The sequence below is a fragment of the Triplophysa dalaica genome, chromosome 7, assembly GCF_015846415.1.
Source record: "Triplophysa dalaica isolate WHDGS20190420 chromosome 7, ASM1584641v1, whole genome shotgun sequence".
NCBI lineage: Eukaryota > Metazoa > Chordata > Actinopteri > Cypriniformes > Nemacheilidae > Triplophysa > Triplophysa dalaica.
The window spans coordinates 14,758,874-14,776,048 of record NC_079548.1 but is presented as its reverse complement, the minus strand read 5'-3'; the positions used below and the strand labels follow the sequence as shown (position 1 = coordinate 14,776,048).

At 36.6% G+C, this 17,175-nt stretch overlaps 1 protein-coding gene across 1 annotated transcript in view; it reads left to right on the top strand.

The window, feature by feature from the left end:
* Positions 1-15,125, top strand: part of rab11fip4a (RAB11 family interacting protein 4 (class II) a) — a 32,512-nt gene extending 17,387 nt beyond the window's left edge. Inside the window, exons 4-15 of the mRNA XM_056753719.1 lie at positions 5,633-5,847; positions 5,926-6,093; positions 6,969-7,103; positions 9,315-9,350; positions 9,699-9,798; positions 9,944-10,047; positions 10,124-10,264; positions 10,869-10,950; positions 11,718-11,855; positions 12,073-12,228; positions 12,345-12,488; positions 12,743-15,125. Of these exons, the coding sequence (XP_056609697.1) occupies positions 5,633-5,847; positions 5,926-6,093; positions 6,969-7,103; positions 9,315-9,350; positions 9,699-9,798; positions 9,944-10,047; positions 10,124-10,264; positions 10,869-10,950; positions 11,718-11,855; positions 12,073-12,228; positions 12,345-12,488; positions 12,743-12,859 (1,536 nt within the window). The 3' untranslated portion in view covers positions 12,860-15,125. The remainder of the gene's footprint in view (positions 1-5,632; positions 5,848-5,925; positions 6,094-6,968; positions 7,104-9,314; positions 9,351-9,698; positions 9,799-9,943; positions 10,048-10,123; positions 10,265-10,868; positions 10,951-11,717; positions 11,856-12,072; positions 12,229-12,344; positions 12,489-12,742) is intronic.
* The last annotated feature ends 2,050 nt before the right edge of the window (positions 15,126-17,175 follow it).

Genomic DNA, 17,175 nt, shown 5'->3' with positions numbered 1-17,175 from the left:
TAGCCACAAAAGACCAAAAGACTAATTGATTGTTTTGGTAGTTGGTTGTCCTCATAAACCTGTCTCTTGGGAACATGGCTAACGGTGTGGTCCGGGAGTTGCTGGAGCGGGGGGTTTGGGGGTGGTCTGAGTAGAGATTAAGTAGTTGATGGGGGAGGCACTATAGAGTTTTAAATGTAGCTAAAAGTTGGACTGATGTATATGAAAGATGAAAGGAGATTTTAGGGTGCGGGAGTTTGGGTGGGCTCTCAGACAGTTGACCACCTGCTAGTAGTACTGCATCCACATATAAGGTTTTTTAATGTGTGTGTGTGTGTGTGTTACTGTGTTTCGGTAACTTTGTTTCTCTGGTAAAGGACATTCTAAAAAGGTCATGGAACAATAGCCGAGGCATTCATTGAAATTCCTTCCCATGGTGCCCCTTATACTGGTTTGTTTTGCCAAGGAGTCTCATTCAGAATGTTATTGGCTTCTTAAACTTCACACATTGGGTGCACGGCAGAATACACTAGTAAATGTGTCAATGTACCGTAAATGTGACAGCTAAAGTTCAATCAATGCACAGAGCGAATATAAAACAAATAGTTGTAGGTCTTTTCTATAGCACAAATGCTTAATATGAGCAAATTAGCAATGGATAGGTTTTGTTTTAATATCCAAACTGTTTTCAGAGATATTATATCGTTATAAACTGTCTTGACTATAATAGTAATGTTTTATGTATATGAATTGGTATTTCATTGCAAATCATATAAATGTCTGTGAAGCATTTTCCCCTTTTCAATGATTATTGAATAAATGATTGAAAAAATAAAACATATAATCTAAAAATAAACGTTAGCTGTTTCTAAATAGGTATTGAATAAGGGGTAACAAATATGCAACATTATATTAAAAGTTATATTTTTTGTAGTTTTTTAAACAACATAAAATAGTTATTTGTTTTACACAATTTCAGCCTGATTTTTACACGTTTAATGTGTTATAGGATGTTGTAGTGATTGGGTGTAGCAAATTATGCATTTAAAATCACCCTTCTTATAACAAAATCATTTGTTTGAGGAAGTTTCAGTAAAATTTGATGCAGTATAATTAGATAAGTTGATCCATATCTTCTGTGTGTTGGAGTTATTAGCGGATCTGACATCTTAGATATTGATCTGCTATGAAATGCTTGCAAGGGCACTATCTGTACTATTTCATAGACACCATAATGCTAAGCCTAGCAAAACATATAATTCAGTGTTATAGTTTAGACAGAAGGTTAATTGCAGCTCGGACACTGCAATAGTAAAACCCAATAGTGTGGTGCACCTAAACTCATGCTCTATAGAGCTTTGCAGAGATGGATGAAGCCGTCATGGCAGAGCTTTCAAAAATGCCTTCCTTTTCTTTTTGTAGTAGTTACACTTTTGTCACAACATATTTGTATGGACTCCTAAACATACTGCTTCACAATATATAAGTAATTTGGCTATACGTCAGTTTACCGAATGGCCCTGCAGTGTTAGTACAGTGTTTCTGGATGTCTTTCTATGTGTTTGTTGGGTCAATGATTTTAAGGTCAGTAAGTTCAAAGGTATTTCGCATTGATATCGTCCAGGGGAAGGACTTCTAAAGCCCTGGGTGCTGGATTATGACTCATGGCTCCCTGTAAATCCACACTGTCTTTTGTCTGCTGACTGTGTGTAGGCAGTGAGCTGGCCAGTCATCCAGCTGCATTTCCATTGACATCTCAAACAAAACCAGCCAAGCGGACTTGATATTAAAAATGAGCAGCAAGCAGGAATGTTCCCCACTTTCACTGACCTTTATACCTGTGGAGTTTATTTAGTATTCTTAAAGTCTCTAAGAATATCTCACAGCACTGTTGATTAAAAGACCCATTGCTGTTTATCATCATGTGTTTTGGTATGCTGGTTATGTTTATATGTCTAGGATAAACCAGGATACCCAACCAGTACTATTAGGAAGCTATGCAGAATGACCTGCAAGGGCCTAAGTTAGTATTTTCAGCAAGTTTGAATGAAAGGTTTTACCGTCATATTTATGTGCACACTTGACATTTTATGTGGGCTTAAAGGACTATGACTATGCTGGAGCTCTTTGGAGGATAGCCAGCGTTGAGTGCCATGCGTGTTGTTTGTTTGTGTGGGTTGGTGTAATCTTGAGATGAAAGATCAGCAGAGAAATGGGTTTACAGCAGAAAATGAGACTGCATCTAACAATTTATACAAAATATTTGCTCCAACCTTACAATGGAAACAAGTTAAAATGCATGCGTCCTGCCTCGGCGTGCCCCGCTTCGTCTATTCATGTGTCATGATGTGTGGGACACCGGAGGTGAGATGATCCATCACACTGCTCTCTATTGCAATTCTCCTCCTGGACCCCACAGACAAAACGTCTTTACTATTTATAGATCAGATAGCTGTAGTGACATTTTTTGCTTTGCAGTGTTTCAGAAGTTGCTATCAGACACATTTAATACTATGAAATGTAGTGTTATTGAGTTTGTTCTCTTTTCTCAGGATGCTAAGTGTGGGGCTCCTCTATTGGTTAAGGTTATATGTTCTGCCATGTCGGGTTGTGTTATATCATTTATATAGTATACAACTGTTATAATAAAAATTACACTATGGCTGTGAAAGCTTTTGGCTTATAAAAAGTTGTTGAATGCTACAGTTGTCAGAGATATTTTTAAGATTACTTAAATAAAAGCGCATTTCCTGATGTCTTCATTACACAATCCACTCAACCCTCTCATTTGAGTCTTTCTTTGAGGTGATACAAGCAGACCTTTAAGATTGAGTTGGTAAAATGTAACGTGCTATAAACTCGATAAAGCCGATCTTAAAACTTAATAAGAGTAGATTGTTCTTGTTTAGTTAGAACAGATAAAGGAGGGATTACACAATAAAAATCAATGGAATCCCACTTACACTGCGCATGAATACTAAAGGTTTTGCTTGGCATACAGTCTTGTGTGTGTTTGAATCAATACCTACCTAGATATTCAATGGAGGGAATCACTGGCTTTTTAATAATGATCGTTCTTTCCTCCTCAGTAATGGGAAGCTTAGGCTCTGGTAAGCAATATGGACATGTTGGTGTAATTTAGCAATTCATTTCCCAGATTTTGGATGCATCTTATCTATGGTTAAAGTTGTATTCAAGATGTCATCCTATTTAGTCTGTGGTCAGCAAATACTGCATGAGACGCCGGTACGCCACGGAACCTTTAAGAAAAGAGCAAAGAATAAAACATTTTCACTAGCTTTGGTTTTCTACATTAATTAAAAAAATTGTATATGTTTTTTAAAACAACAGCACTAATATTACATATTTTAGATAATTGGTTACATGAAATGAAATAAAACCACTTTACTGTCACTACACCATATACTCATGGGTGAAAATCTTTGGTACACAAAATTAATTCCAGTTGGAGAGTCCTGGAAAAATGCATGCAATATTGACACATGAAAATGTTTATTATCCATGGAGAATAAATGCAACTAGATGTCTAAAGTAAAATGCATGTGCAAATTATTGACCAACTGTTTATTTTGGAGGTAAACTAATTCTTCAAATGTGGGAGTAAAGCAATCTTAAATGTGTTTGGTTTATGTGTGTCTCTGTGAATGCATGCATGCCTAAGATGAAAGACAGTCTGTCAGTAACTGTGTAAATAATGAATGCTTAGTCTAGGAATTCCAGATGGTGCTGTAAGGGGTGGTGGCAGATTCTGCTTTGGAGTGTGGAAGGGGTCTGAGTTTATCTTTATCTCATTTATCTGTGCATTCACTGCAGGAGACCCCAATGTGTCTCCTCTCACATTACTGCAGTCCCAGAATATCTGCGTTCATCACCTCAGCGGGGGGAACCTGTGTTATACTGTCAATGCTTCACCCGATGCAGATGTTAATCGGTTATCTTGCTCTTATCTCTAAAGATACAGCCCTGTGTAAGGTATCAAAGTTAAGTGCGCACCTATGACTGGTCCTTTGATGTTTAATCCAGCACATATTATTTACATTTCCTTTACTGAGGCGTAAAAGACTTAAGACTGGAAGCATTTTTCTAGAAGGACACTTTCATATGGATTCTGCTGAGCAGCAGTGGATTAGTTTAAGAAAGAGATGGAGCTGTGTTAACTGGCCGGTCTCAATTCAGGGAAGCAGTGCTAGGTCTTATTTCTCAGGTTTTCATTGTTGCACGGGTGGGAGATGAGCGAGTACTGTGCGTGACCTACAAAGGAAGGTAACATGGCTCACTGAGGTGTGAATGTGAGAGGGTTTCGCTACAGAAACATGGTCATGGACGTGTGGGATCTCTAAAATGCAAACCGTCTTATTTCCTTATATGTGACACTCGATCACCAAACTAGCACGAGAACATTTTTAGTAAAAGCCAAAAATACATTGTGTGGGTCAAAATTATCTTTTCCATATAGATATTTTGTAAATTTCTTGCTCTAAATATATGAAAACTTTATTTTTGAGATTGAATGGCCTGCTACAGTGTCTCTGATTAACAACTTTAAAGGCAATTTTCTCAATATTCAGATTTTTTTGCAACCTCAGATTCCAGAGGTTTAAACCATTGCCTCTCTGGCATGTATTGTCCTATCATAACAAAATGTATATCAATAAAAAGCTTAATTATTCAGCTTTTAGATTATGTAAAAATCTCAGTTTCGACAAATTTACCCATTAGACTGGTTTTGTTGTCCAGGGTCACATATTTTTGAACCATTTTCCATGTAATTTTTTTATAGTTATGGTGGATAAATTCATTATAGTGATTAAATGGTCAATATGGGATACATAAATGCTTTGCTGTGACTGAATATGATGAGCACATAGGGTCGTATTGGGATTAAAATAATGTTTACATGGGTGTGTATCGCTGTTCCCGTTGTTTCCCAGAATGGAGAAACGATATAATGAGCAGTCATAACTCACAGCTTTAATGAAGCCTGGTTGAATATTCCACACACATATGCTGTGCAAATAGCCCTGCAATAATTCTAAAAATACACAAATAACGTGAAATATATTCAACACAGATATGTTATGACTCAGTAGCGATTAAACAATCCTTCATTGTGTGACGAAGAACTTGCTCTTTCTGTGAAAATAACAATGCCACCGAGCACCAACTGAGTTCCATTGTCCCACTGCCATTGAAATGTGACATGAATTTTAATAAGAAATAGTCAGGGCTGCACTTGTGTGAGTGATAGAATTGATGAAAATACTTTCCAAAGACATTTTTAGGGAAAGATATCAACTGTAGAATGAGTTCTGACTTTTATTAAATTGCATTTATGCATATACACTTTTTATCAAAAGGGACTTTTAGGACATTTTAGTCCATGACTCTTTGGCTCACCAAAAGTTTCTTAGCACTTCATCATGTCTTTGTCCTGTCCTGGCATCTTCTGAGGTTAATGGTCAAAGTTTCCCCAACCTTTGACCTCAGGCCCTTTCTTTGTGTTATCATGTTCCCATTCCAATGAGTAAACCAGTTTATTTTTTACCTCTCATTTGAAACTTTATGTTGTCTTGTTTAGGTACAAAATTTATGAGCAACGTGACTTAACGTGTCTTCCATGATCTATCTGCAGCATGGGGACGGAAGTCTGGGACCCCCTATCATCGTGTGCACGCGACCCTACCAAGAATGCCAGCTGTATTCTGACGAGGAAGGACTTGGCGGAAGGGAAGCACATGAGTCGGACATGGACAGTGCTGGAGACAGCGGGGCGGGATCGGAATCGTCTGAAGGAGGTCGCCATGATGATAAAGAGGAAGGGATGGCAGGACTCTTTTGTGGAAACAGGTCAGTATCACAGATGATGTACTCTGTGGTTTAGCAGTAGCTCTCAAGAGACTGAGTTGTCCCCGTCTCTGTTTGCAGCTGTGGTCAGATGGTCTCATCCGCAGCAGCTTCAGTGATCTCAGCAGAGGAACAGTTTGAGGATTATGGAGAGGGAGAGGATGTGGACTTCACACCCAGCAGTCCCATCCCTGATGACGATACACGCACTAATGGTTTCTCTGATCTGGGATCCTCTCTGCCTTCAAGGTAGGAACATTGTAAAAAATAAGGTTGTTTTAGTGGCTTTTTAAAAATTATTTTATTCTGGACTGAACCTAAAAAACATTCCCATGACGTACACAATATGTCACTAAATCTCGATATGCCACAGAGAAATAACTGGCACACTGTCACAGCCAAGATAATTAACTACAAAAATCCTATTTTTACTCATTTACTCACCCTACTGTTGTTCCAAATCTGTATAAATTAGTTTGTTCGGATGTACACAGAGAAAATATTTGGAAGAATGCTTAAAACCATACAGTTCTTAGGGCACCATTGACTACCACAGTAGGAAAAATGACAATAGTTATCAAAAGTGCCCCAGAACTGTTTGCTTTCCTACATTCATAAAAATTTCTGAACAAATAAATGTTTCCTACTATAGTAGTCAATGGTGGCAAAGAACTGTTTTATAATAAGTATTCTTCAAAATATCTGCTTTTGTGTTCATCAGAACAAAGAAATGTATACAGGTTTGGAACAACAAGAGGGTGAGTTTTTTACACCCTCTATTACAAAAATCTCATTTTGTGTTCTATATTTAACCTTATAGATACAACAACAATATATGAATCAGTGTGTTGTAATCATTTGTAAATAATTCAAATTTAAACACACTTTTTAAACGCCTTAATGCTTGGAGGTCTTCTAGACACCTGTGTTGTTTCACACAAAATCACAACACCCAACAGTTTTAAATCAGTTTAACCCTGGAGTGGGTGTTTTAAAGCCATTCCTATGTTCAATTTGAACTGTTTATCTCTGGTTGAATCTACGTTAATATATTGTGATAACCACATTCTTAAATCCTGTTTCAGACTACGTGTAACTGTAAGTACTTTGCTATGTTTTTGCAGTGCTGGTCAGACGCCTCAGAAGATAAGGCATCTGTATAGCAGTGAGCTTCTGGATGTCTACTGTTCTCAGTGCTGCAAGAAAGTTAACCTACTCAATGACTTAGAGGCTAGACTCAAGAACCTTAAGGCTAACAGGTAAGACTATACAGACAATGCAGCAATTTCATTTAATCACATACAGTATATTATTATTTTATGTTTGTTTTAATAGTTTAGTTAAAGGGGTCATATGGCTCAAACACATGTTTTTCTGTGTCTTTGGTGTGCTATAAGTTGCCCATGCATGTATTATACACGTAAAATTGATGCAGCTTTCACACACAACTTAGTTTGGTACGCATGCTTAGTAAATGAGAACCATTGACTTAAAGCCACCCAAATATATCCTACCTTTGTAAGTCATGTGTGAATCTCCCTTACTTTCTGACTATAGCTTGTGCTAAACAGTGTAGCGCTGCAATTTTGAACAGATTCTTAACGTCTCTGTTGAAGCGAGTCGGGTAAAGCTAGGTGTATTTTTATGAGTCTCTTTAATCACTCTCCCCTGTCAAAATCACAAGCTTTATCAGGAGAAGGGTTTCATCTGAGAACCTGTTACCATAGCAACAATGTTCCATTCAGGGCTTTACTAATCTTTGTGAATGTTATCAGACAGTGAGAGAAAACCGAGACTCTCAAAAAAAGCCTTGGGTGTTTAAGTGGGTGTGTGCTTATTGAGATGTAACGGAAACTGCTGAAATAATCATTTTATTATCATGAGGGTACCTAATAAATTTAGTAGTTTAGAAGAGTAGCACTGCAATCTTTTATCTGGGCTGCAGTGCATCATGGGATTGTGAGGGTTACACCTATGCTGCTGACACACAGAGGCATAATACTGCAGACAGACAAGGGCGTCTACAGTAAAGAGCTGTGTAATTTCCTGATGTCTGTGTGAATAGGAATGACGAGGAAGTTGGATCATGTGGAATTCTGTGGCCTTAGATATTAATCCCCGGACATTTTTAACGTAATGCACGACTGCATACTCAGCAGTCTAATACTGAAGTTAAACAAATATTTGTATTTGAAGCATTTGACTGGAAATATTTTATTGTTGAATGACACCGAGTAAAAATTCAGATCATTTTAAACCGATTAAGACAAACTTCAATGTTCATTTAGCGAATGTCCAGTTACTTTAACAAGTCATGACAACACTTGACATTTGTCAACTGGTAAAATCTGCATCAGCACATTTGACTGCATGTACAGTATGTGTGTGTATGCTGTGGGTGTATCTGCCTCGGTTTGCAAATTGTCTGGCGGTGTCTTATTGGTTTTGTTGAGTAGAGCATGGATGAGAATTTACCTTTATTTTAGTAAGCACACTGAGCTCAGACATGTGTGATGTAACAAGTGAAGGGGTTTAGATTGACGTGGGTCACACAGTTATATAAACACAAGGTTAGGGTGCAGCTGTGCAGGTGTTCTATTTTTATCGAGGTCTTTTAAAGCTGGCTGATTATAAGTGTAATCTCATGACCCAGGACCAACCGACTGCAGTGTGGGAGCTTGGTCACTTCGGGCAATGGTGAATCTGTAATTAGATTTTAAATAAACCGGATTAGCAGAACGGAAAAACAAAACAATAACACTGCAATATGCATCACTAAATTAGCCTTGCTGCATGGCATTAGATCATTTACAGTACAGTAAATGTCGGGAGAATATTGAGAAACTGTATTTCTCAAAAATACAATTCCAGAATTATGGATTTGGCTTTTTCACTCAAAACTTGAAAAATAAACTCAAAAAAATGTATTCATTTCAAATATATCGATTCATCTGTTTATATTTTGCAAATCCAGACTTCAGAAAAATTTCAGTCTATACAAGAGTTTTAAAATAGAGAAAAATTCAAACTATATGGATGTGACAAAAAAGGACGGAGATTTGTGAGACACAAAAGACAGACGAGATTATATAAATGACTCTTTATAAATGACAAAACAGTTCTTAAAGTTGATTTTTAAGAGGAATTTATGAGGAATATGTACCGGTATGGATGGACCGTTAATGATGTGACAGTTCCATTGTGACTATGAAAAACTGTTCTTTAAAAATAAAAAAGCTTTAAAAACATTGAGACATTGATTTAAACTACCAAATGGTGACATCCGACCTGACAGAATAGTTAACTTTTGAATATATATCATATACTGTATGTATGCTTATACGAATTACAAACTTTCCCCCCCCTTTAAAAGTGTTTTCAGAAACATAACCATATAATAATTTTTATATAAGATGTTGCTGTTGTTGTATAGAGGTGCAAAGCTAATCTTGTTTTGTTTCATTTTACAGCCCGAACAGGAAAATCACCAGTACGGCATTTGGTCGGTAAGTCTCTCATCTATCTGGTTTCTGCGAAATCTGTATAAAATGAGATTACAAAACACATTCTCCTTCATTTACTCCTGCAAGGATAATCAGTCCTTGCTGATCCAGTTTACAGTAGTTACACCAACAGCCTGATAAACTTACTAACTGGCTTTAGAGAATCCACTCATTCACTTAAACCTGGCCTAAATCTAGTTTGCAGTATTTGAAAAAAAAACTGTGAAATGATTTGTTAAAATACAAATACTTCACAGCCTAGTGTAGATAAGGTCCAGCAGATCTACTGCTCTGGTTAGTTGCAGGTTATTTTCAATATTTAATTATTTTCTTTCTCTGTGTGGTCCACAGTCAACTCTTCCATCACAGTAACTTCAGCAGCAGCCAGGGCAGCACAGAAGATCTGTTTAGAGACAGCATCGACTCCTGTGACATCGACATCACTGAGAAGGTCTTACAGTATTTCATGGAAAGCCAAAGTTCAATGTGGATTTTTCGTTAATGTGTTAAAATAGTGTGATAAATTAACATATTTGATTTAATGCTGCTATCTTCTGTGTAATTCAGATTTTTAACCATTTTTTATTCTAATGCAGGTGAGTTATTTGGAGAAGAAGATAACAGAGCTTGAGAACGACAGTCTGGCTAGCGGAGATCTGAAATCCAAACTTAAACAAGAAAACACACAACTAGTTCACAGGTAAACATGAGACAATCTGTTAAAGTCTATAGTAATAAATACTTGAATTTATTCATTTTTTCTGGTTACCCCTCAGGGTACATGAGCTGGAGGAACAGATCAAGGATCAGGAGACGCGTGCAGAGCAAGGTCTAGAGGAGGAACTGAAAAGACACAGAGAGGCCTACAGCAAGATGCAGAGAGACAAGTCCACAGAGATCGAACTGCTTAGTAACCGGTACCTGAATCTCCCTGCATTAATTTTATTGCATTATTATTGTTTTAACATTGAATCTCAAGGCGCAAGGTGTTATATTTTAGTCTCAGTCTCCTACTGCAGTTTGCGGCAAGACTTTTCTTGATTTGGGAATTTCATTGGCTACTATCACACTGCTTCTGGGAGGAAACTCACAAGTTTTTTTTATCAGTCCTCCACAAAATAAAGTCATTTTACAAGGTACCAGGTTAATATAGTGAGCGCTTCGAGCATAGTAAAGAAGTAATAACTGGATTTGCCAAGAGTAGTCCAAGATTGAATTGACATTTTACTGGATAAGTGTGTCATGTTAATACTGTGTCAGGGTTTACAAACGCCGTTTTATCATTTTGATAGAATCTCGGATACATCCACCCCTAAATGACATGTCAAATAAAACGTATCGTGATTGGTTGCTTAAGTTGTCATTCAGTCGGTCTAAATGTGGAGTTCTTTACATATGATGAATAAGGCTGCATTGTGAGCCATACCGAATAAGGTTAAGTCAAATGTCTGGATGTGCGATACTCAGTTCTACTTAGTGGTTATGCATAATTCTCAATTAAAAGATGATTTCTGCCTGTAGGGTTCAACAGCTGGATGAGGAGAATGCAGAGATGAAGTTGAATGTGTGCAGACTAAAGTCTCAAACTGAAAAACTGGACCAGGTTGGTGATGCATTGAAATGCTTTCCCCAATATAAACACACAACACACACGATACATAAAATTATTTGTTAAACAAAATACATGATTTGCTAAGCAAATAATACATTCTTGCTGTCTATCTGTCTCTGAAGTAAACACTTTCACACGGGACCTCACTGAATGATCCGTCAGACACATTGCAGCAGGCAGTGAAAATCCCTGGAGCTCTATTATGAAGGTGTCTTGTCAGTGTTAACAACACGCTGGTCCATAGTTGTTGCTTTTAGGATAGTGTAATACGTGTGAAAGCTGCATCCTGTGTGATATTAGCAGCTCTGGATTTAGACTCTGAGTCAGTGAGGCTTTGATCTCTAAGATGAAATGAAACAATGTAGAGAACAAGGAGCAGCTGATGTTGTATTTGCCTAAAGCTAAACTAACCTGGTCATTGTCTGATAGGGATAAAAAAAAATGAAGCACCTTTTTATATTTTTCAAACACAGTTGGAGACAGAACACACATTTTTTTTTACACTCAACATGGTGCTGTAGTAATAGGAATCCTGACTTTCGGATAAAGAGATAAATCTTTATTAGATGCATCATGTGTTTTATTCCATGTCTTTTATTTCTGTAATTGAATATATAATTGAAACATTACCTTAAAAAATGTTAATATTGGTCTTTTAAGCAAATAGGCTATTTGCATGCTTACTGTAGCTTTTTGTCTTCATGATAAATAACTGAATGAATCCTAAAATGGTTTTCTTCCTGATGTGTTTTGCATAGGAGAAGCAGCGTATGACAGATAGGCTTGAAGACACCAGCCTGCGTTTAAAAGATGAGATGGACCTGTACAGGAAAATGATGGATAAGCTTTGGCAAAATAGACACGAGTTTCAGAAAGAACGGGAAGCCATGCAAGAGGTATTTCCATTGCTAATCACACACAAACATAATCCCTTAAGCATTTTGCATTTATACATTTGTCAGATATTTTTGTGAAAAGATACTTTTGATGAAGTGCAAAGTATATGTTTTTCTCAATTTGTGTTTCTTGGGAATCTTGATCTTGGCATAGCTAGTGCAGTGCTCTAAAAACTGAGCTACAGGGACACAAACTTTACTCTATTTGCACATGTAGTTGATTGAAGACCTTCGGCGTGAGCTGGAGCACCTGCAGCTCTTTAAACTGGAGACTGAGAAGCCCGGTCGTGGCCGGAACGCTGCAGGACTGTCCGAGTACAATGCCAAGACACGTGAGATTGAGCTGGAGCACGAAGTCAAGCGGCTTAAACAGGTACAGTGGGATATCACAATGTTATCCCACCTACACTATCCTCAAGACACACAGGCTTCAATGATAGTAAATCAATATTATTTTAATTAAAGAAATAATGTTTAATCTCCCAACAGGAGAACCATAAACTCCGAGACCAGAATGATGATCTGAACGGACAGATTCTCAGCCTCAGCCTTTATGAGGCCAAAAACCTGTTTGCATGTCACACCAAGGCCCAGTCACTGGCAGCAGAGATAGACAATGCCTCCAGAGATGAGGTGAGAAGAACTCAAGACTGTAATGCAAGAGATTTGTCAGAGAGCTACCTGTCGGAAGGCTATTTCACAAAAATGCTTATTTTATGTAAAATAATGATGTTATATTTAGTTATATTTATAGTCAAGTGCCAATCTTATTTGCATTTATTGTGTAAAAGCAGACATTTCTGTGCATTCAGAGCAAGTTACAAAAGATGCTTTCATTTTAAATGTGAGATTGTCTTTCATGGATTTTTCTCCCTCCATCCTTGCAGCTGGTTGATGCTTTGAAAGAACAAGAGGAGATCAACTTCCGTTTAAGGCAGTACATGGACAAGATCATCTTGGCTATCCTAGACCACAACCCCTCCATCCTAGAGATTAAGCAGTAGGCTTTTGATCATTCTCTTGAGTTGATAGCGGAAAAAGGACTTACGCTCTGTAAAGAGATTCCCCTTATGGCCGGCCGTGGGAGATGTACCCACACAGCCCCCAATCATCTTGTATTTACAGAGCTAGTTGCTGAAGAAAAAAGTCTCCTATGTGCTCTGACATACACAAACACAATTCCATTGTTACCCATGTCATCATGCTATGAGTTCAATCTGTAGAAACGACAAAAACAAGTGATGAAACTGGAATATAGTTTAGAAGTGTACTTTTCACACCCTATTACATATACGCACTACCTCTGAGTATGTACAACTCAGTGTTTAATTCGACCTATGAACAAAACGAGTAGAAATGTATTAAATATCACAATGATCACAGCGCAGAGGAGAGCTCTTCATGCACTTACAGGGTACGGCATGTGTTCTTATGTTTTTTTATTCTAATTAGATGTGCCAGGACTGTCTCTAAAACTTGTACTGCTCACATATGACCTCTCCACATTTCCGTGCTGAGCCAATAATAGGGACTTGAGATCTGTCTTAGTCTGAGTATAAATGTCATGTAATGATAGCAGATGTATGGTAACCGGGATCAGCAGATAATGAATGCTGTGCTGTGGGTCGAACTAGGCTGTGTAATTCATCGTTGTCATTGGATGATGCATTTGATCGGCATCCATCCAGGCTGTTGTGATATCAGCCTATTTAGGATTGAGGAATCACATGTTGTTATAGTCAAGGCACAAGTGTGGTGAAAAGTGTGAGCACAGTCACAGTTGTACAATATATTATGTACATATAGAGAGAAAAGTCTAGGTATTGTGGAAAAGAAAGGTTTATTTTTCATAGAACTCTGTGATAGTGTACATGAAATGACACATAGTGTCAGTCTCAAGTGGGTGGATCAAAATTAAATATTAATGATAGTCGAATAAATAAAACTCCAAAAACTATGATTATAAAGACATATTCACAAACCATTAACTGATATCCAGCAACAGGTTGCGGTGGATCTGTATCTCTTAACAAGAAATGGTGGCCTGCTCATGTTTAATTTACATTAAAATAAATATGTATATGCAAATGGATTAGTTCATAACTCACATAATAGTTTAATATTTATCATCAGTGCCATAGGTAGAAGAAGCTGCACATTATAATGTCTTTAAAATGTACATCCCATGAATGTATCACCATGCACCTCTCAACATATAATAATCACATTTTCCCCACAACATCCCATTTAGCTAGTCAAATACTATGTGAATCACAGTATTTCAGATTATTGTGTAGTATGGGAAACGAACCAATACTGCTACATGCTCGATTGTCACAAACTAGTTTTGCTTTGTTGCACAAATTGTACTGAATCTGTTTCTTCGCATGTTCTGTTTGTGAACTTTCTTTGGAATGTAACTCTTTTGGTTGTTTCAGTAACTGTTATTATTATTATCAGTTATAGAGGAGCTTTTTATATATTTCTGTTACATCTTGTGTTGTAGAATTTTTCACTCATTGTAAATGTTGTACAGAGACTAGTTCTTATTTGTATTGCTGTGCCACTCATCAATCTTAATGAATAAATGAAAGGCAGTCTTTTATACAGTTTTAGGACGTTAGACATGACTAAATAATGTATAAATCATGTTGAATTGTTTTGCCACCGTGGCATTTGATAAGATTGTGACATCACAGTTACTGTAATATTCCTTAAAATTACTCCTCAGTAGTTGTAATTTCATAGATAAGACTTGTGCATAGTTATTTAATAATTATGTTTGATCGAAACCAGTCAACCATCACAACTGTTTGAAAAAACATTCAGATAAATTTTAGCTGTTATATAATTTTCCTCTCCAGTACTCTCTTCATAGAGTAAGCGGTCAAGAGAATAAATGGATATTATATAATTTGTTGTATAGTAAATAGAAAATTTAGTGAATCGAAAACTCCCTTTCCCAGCACCAGTGAACTTTTTGCACATTTTTTTTGCTTTCTGTCACTGTTACAGGTTAGATGCTACTCAGTTTGACACTTTTCTATAGCTTAGGGTTTACAGAACATTTTTGTTGTTGTTTACATCTTTTTGTTATAGATTAAGATTGACATTTTCTTGTGTCATGTATGGGTATATAACACTATATAGTATTATTACTTGTTTCTAATCACACAAAATAGAGAACAACAAGACTTTCCGAATATTAAATAATAATGGCCTCAAGATTTATGGCAAATTGCAAATATAATAAAACACTTTTTGGCATGACTTGCGATGACAAGAGTCTTGACTTTGTTGGTTTTCTCTACCAGATCACTCTCTTACACATCAATTCAAATCATATCTTTGAAAATAGAATGTCTTATGATTGCTTCGATTAGCAATTTATGTCATCTTGTCTCCATCTGCAGGATAAAGCCTGTAACCACCATGCGAACATTGATCTGCTCTGGAAAGAAATTTAATATATTTAATGCAAATTTAGACATTTTTTCTTTTGGAAAAGCAACAATTTCTCCGAAAAGTGTAAGTCCGAGGAAGAAAAACAGACAAATGGACGACTTGATTAAGCCTAGTGCAAAACATTAAAGATACAGCATAAATATGTGCCAAACTTCCTCAAAATGCTAATTGTTATAAAAAATCATGTAATTGTTTTGTACTTTCTGGGAGGATAAAACTTTATTTTATAGAAAATGTATTTCTCCAAAACAGTACTTTCTTAACATAGTAATGGAATTAATTGTGTTGTGTTTATTTTTTTTTAATATGCATCTAAACTATTAGCCAGACGCAATTTTTTAAAAGCATCTTCGTTCCTTCTCTTATCCTGAAGAGGGTGCTGTTGTAGCGCTTGGACGCATTCTGTATTTGTAAGGAAAAACACCAACCACAACCAAATTTAAATGGTTTTATTTGTGTTTAATAATGATTCAATCTTCTCCCGCTGCCTAACAGGTATATACAATTTGTGTAGATAGAAATCAGCATGGACATTTAACATGTAAATATATTTCAGTGTGCAACTTACCAACACAAAGCGTTTGTATTGAAGAAGTATCCTCATTCTTCACATTGCTCATGCTCTGATAAGCCAGTCAACTCCCTCACAATTCTCATTAGACACATCTTACAGGAATGTACTCCAATAGAATGACTTACATGTGTTTTATAGCAGCTGTCCAAACACAAAATCATACATTCTCTCTGTTTTGTGATTGTCTCAGGTATGGGTTACTTGCTATACATTCACATTTACATTTATGGATTTGGTAGACGCTTTTATCCAAAGCGACTTACATTGGATTATCTTATACATTTATACATAGGTATGTGTATGTCTATGTCTATGTCTATGTCTATGTCTATGTCTATGTCTATGTCTATGTATATGTATATGTATATGTATATGTATATGTATATGTATATGTATATGTATATGTATATGTATATATATATATATAACTGAAAACAATAAATAAAATGTTTCCTATGACATCTGAATTTCATTCACAGCTCTTAAGCGGCATATGCAAAAACAACATTGTTTTAATTGTTAAGTTAAAAAGGCCCAAATATTCTAAAGGACCATTGTCAGTGTTGGAGCATGACGTGGTCTACATGCATGCCATACAATGTGGTGCATTACTGATCTGCTTAGGGAATGTAGCTCTGTATTTGGGCCAGACTAGCGCTGGTCTTCATGATTGAACACCGCAAGATGAGAGTGACCTGCTTATCACAGAGCAGCAAGGACGTAAGTGAGGAAACTGAAGTACAGGGGTCTGCCCCACTTTCACTCTTTCTCTCAGACTTCACTGCTCAATTTTTAGGAGCTTTAGAAATACAGCTGTGAGAGTTTTGTGATTACTTAATAGCTTGCTGTGATGCAGTTATGTTATAAATTAAGGAATAAGGGTTTGTCCCAGTCTCACAATTTGCCCGGCGTGATGTCATTTCCTCTAGAAGGTTGTGGATGAAAGACTTAAAGGTATTTCCCCTCTCGTTTCCCAAATATTGGTTAAAAAAGCAAACCTGTGACAAATATTATGGCTGTAAATTCTAATTTTAAACATTTCTCTAGAAATAACAGTCTTACTGGCAGCAAGTAGCCAGTAACTTACTGTAGATTTAAATGTATGTCATTTCCTGGCAAAAGTTTGTTCAAAGATAAATTAGCATTAAACATGGACAAGTCTTTGTGTACAGAAAAAATATATAAAATAACAGCCTCATGAAAAGCATTCAGTTTTTTTCTGATATTGGTACCTAAAATGCTTTGCAAGAGGGTATTATTTAATAGTTTTTTTCAGTAAAG